At 42.4% G+C, this 1,165-nt stretch overlaps 1 protein-coding gene across 1 annotated transcript in view; it reads left to right on the top strand.

Moving 5' to 3' along the window:
* The window catches only part of CSUI_010548 (glutamate leucine phenylalanine valine dehydrogenase family protein), a gene marked incomplete at its 3' end in the record, with an annotated part of 1,639 nt that extends 644 nt beyond the window's left edge, over positions 1 to 995 (top strand). Inside the window, exons 2-3 of the mRNA XM_068070651.1 lie at positions 604 to 676; positions 873 to 995. Coding sequence (XP_067917373.1) covers positions 604 to 676; positions 873 to 995 — 196 coding nt within the window. The remainder of the gene's footprint in view (positions 1 to 603; positions 677 to 872) is intronic.
* Between the last annotated feature and the right edge of the window lie 170 nt (positions 996 to 1,165).

The raw sequence follows: 1,165 nt of genomic DNA, 5'->3' as shown, positions 1-1,165 counted from the left end.
CTGGCATTAGCTATTGTCGTAAGGTGAGGAAGAATCTGTTGAGTGTTGGGGTGGTCTACTGTCTCTTGTCAGAGAGGAGAAAGGCCACACAGAGCGAGAGTGTCTATGCATGTGAGAGAGGAGATGCTTGATAGGAACGGTCTTTTAGAAAGGATGAAGAGGTCTGAACTTCCCAAGCAAATGGAAGGGGGGGGTCAATCACATGCTTCTTCTTTCATGGGGTGAACTCATCTCTTTTAGCCTTTCTTTCTTTCTTTCTCACTCTTTCTTTCTTTCTTGTGCCCCCCCCACGAGTGAAGTATTAACCTCCCACATCGTTCTCCATGCAGTATTCCTAGGTATATACGTCACATATATATATATGTCTATATTTATATGTAGATAGTCATAGTAGGATACATGAAGAATACATAAGTCTGTGCATGCATTAGATATGGATGTATTTGGTGAGGCGGAGGTATAGGGGGTCTCCATGAGGTGTGTGTCGGTATGTGCATGCACTCATCAGACCTAGAGGAGTTACATGCCATCACACACCACACATTCCTTTCTTCTTCTTCTTTTTCTTCTTCTTCTTCTCTCTTTTCTTCTCTCTTCTTTCAGAGTCGAGCGTCTCGTTAAAGCCCTCCGCATGCAGTACATCATGCCTCCCTCCAAATTCACTGAACTAGCTCAGGTATGTATGAAGATACATCCATATACACATACTCATCTCTATAGCCATTCAGGATATACGATCATGTGAAAATATATCTATGTCCATGTATGTCTCTGTCTGTGTAAAAGAGTATATGTGTATGTCTCTGTGTATGTATGCAATCGATGTGTATGTGTATCTTGTAGGGGGTTGTGTATGTCTCTATGTCTTGTAGGAGCGTCTGCTTACCATTCATGAGGCTGCCTACGCTCAATGCGCGACGAAATTTCTCATTCATTTCTCTGGAACTGTCGGACCTGCCTTTGGCGCTATCGAAAAAATGGTCAATAGCTTCGGATGTAAGTCACCTATCCTCTCTTTTCTTTCTTTCTTTCTCACTCTTTCTTTCTTGTGAGAGGAGAAGAGAGAGAGAAGAAATGTTACCGGCAGTATGTAGACAGGAGAGAAGCATTCAGTCATAATAGAGCTGCCTGTATCTCTACCACTCTCTGTATCTATATATATAGC

The sequence above is a fragment of the Cystoisospora suis genome (assembly GCF_002600585.1).
Source record: "Cystoisospora suis strain Wien I chromosome Unknown contig_7740, whole genome shotgun sequence".
NCBI classification, from domain to species: domain Eukaryota; phylum Apicomplexa; class Conoidasida; order Eucoccidiorida; family Sarcocystidae; genus Cystoisospora; species Cystoisospora suis.
The sequence above is the reverse complement of the archived record's forward strand: the minus strand, read 5'-3'. Positions and strand labels throughout refer to the sequence as shown.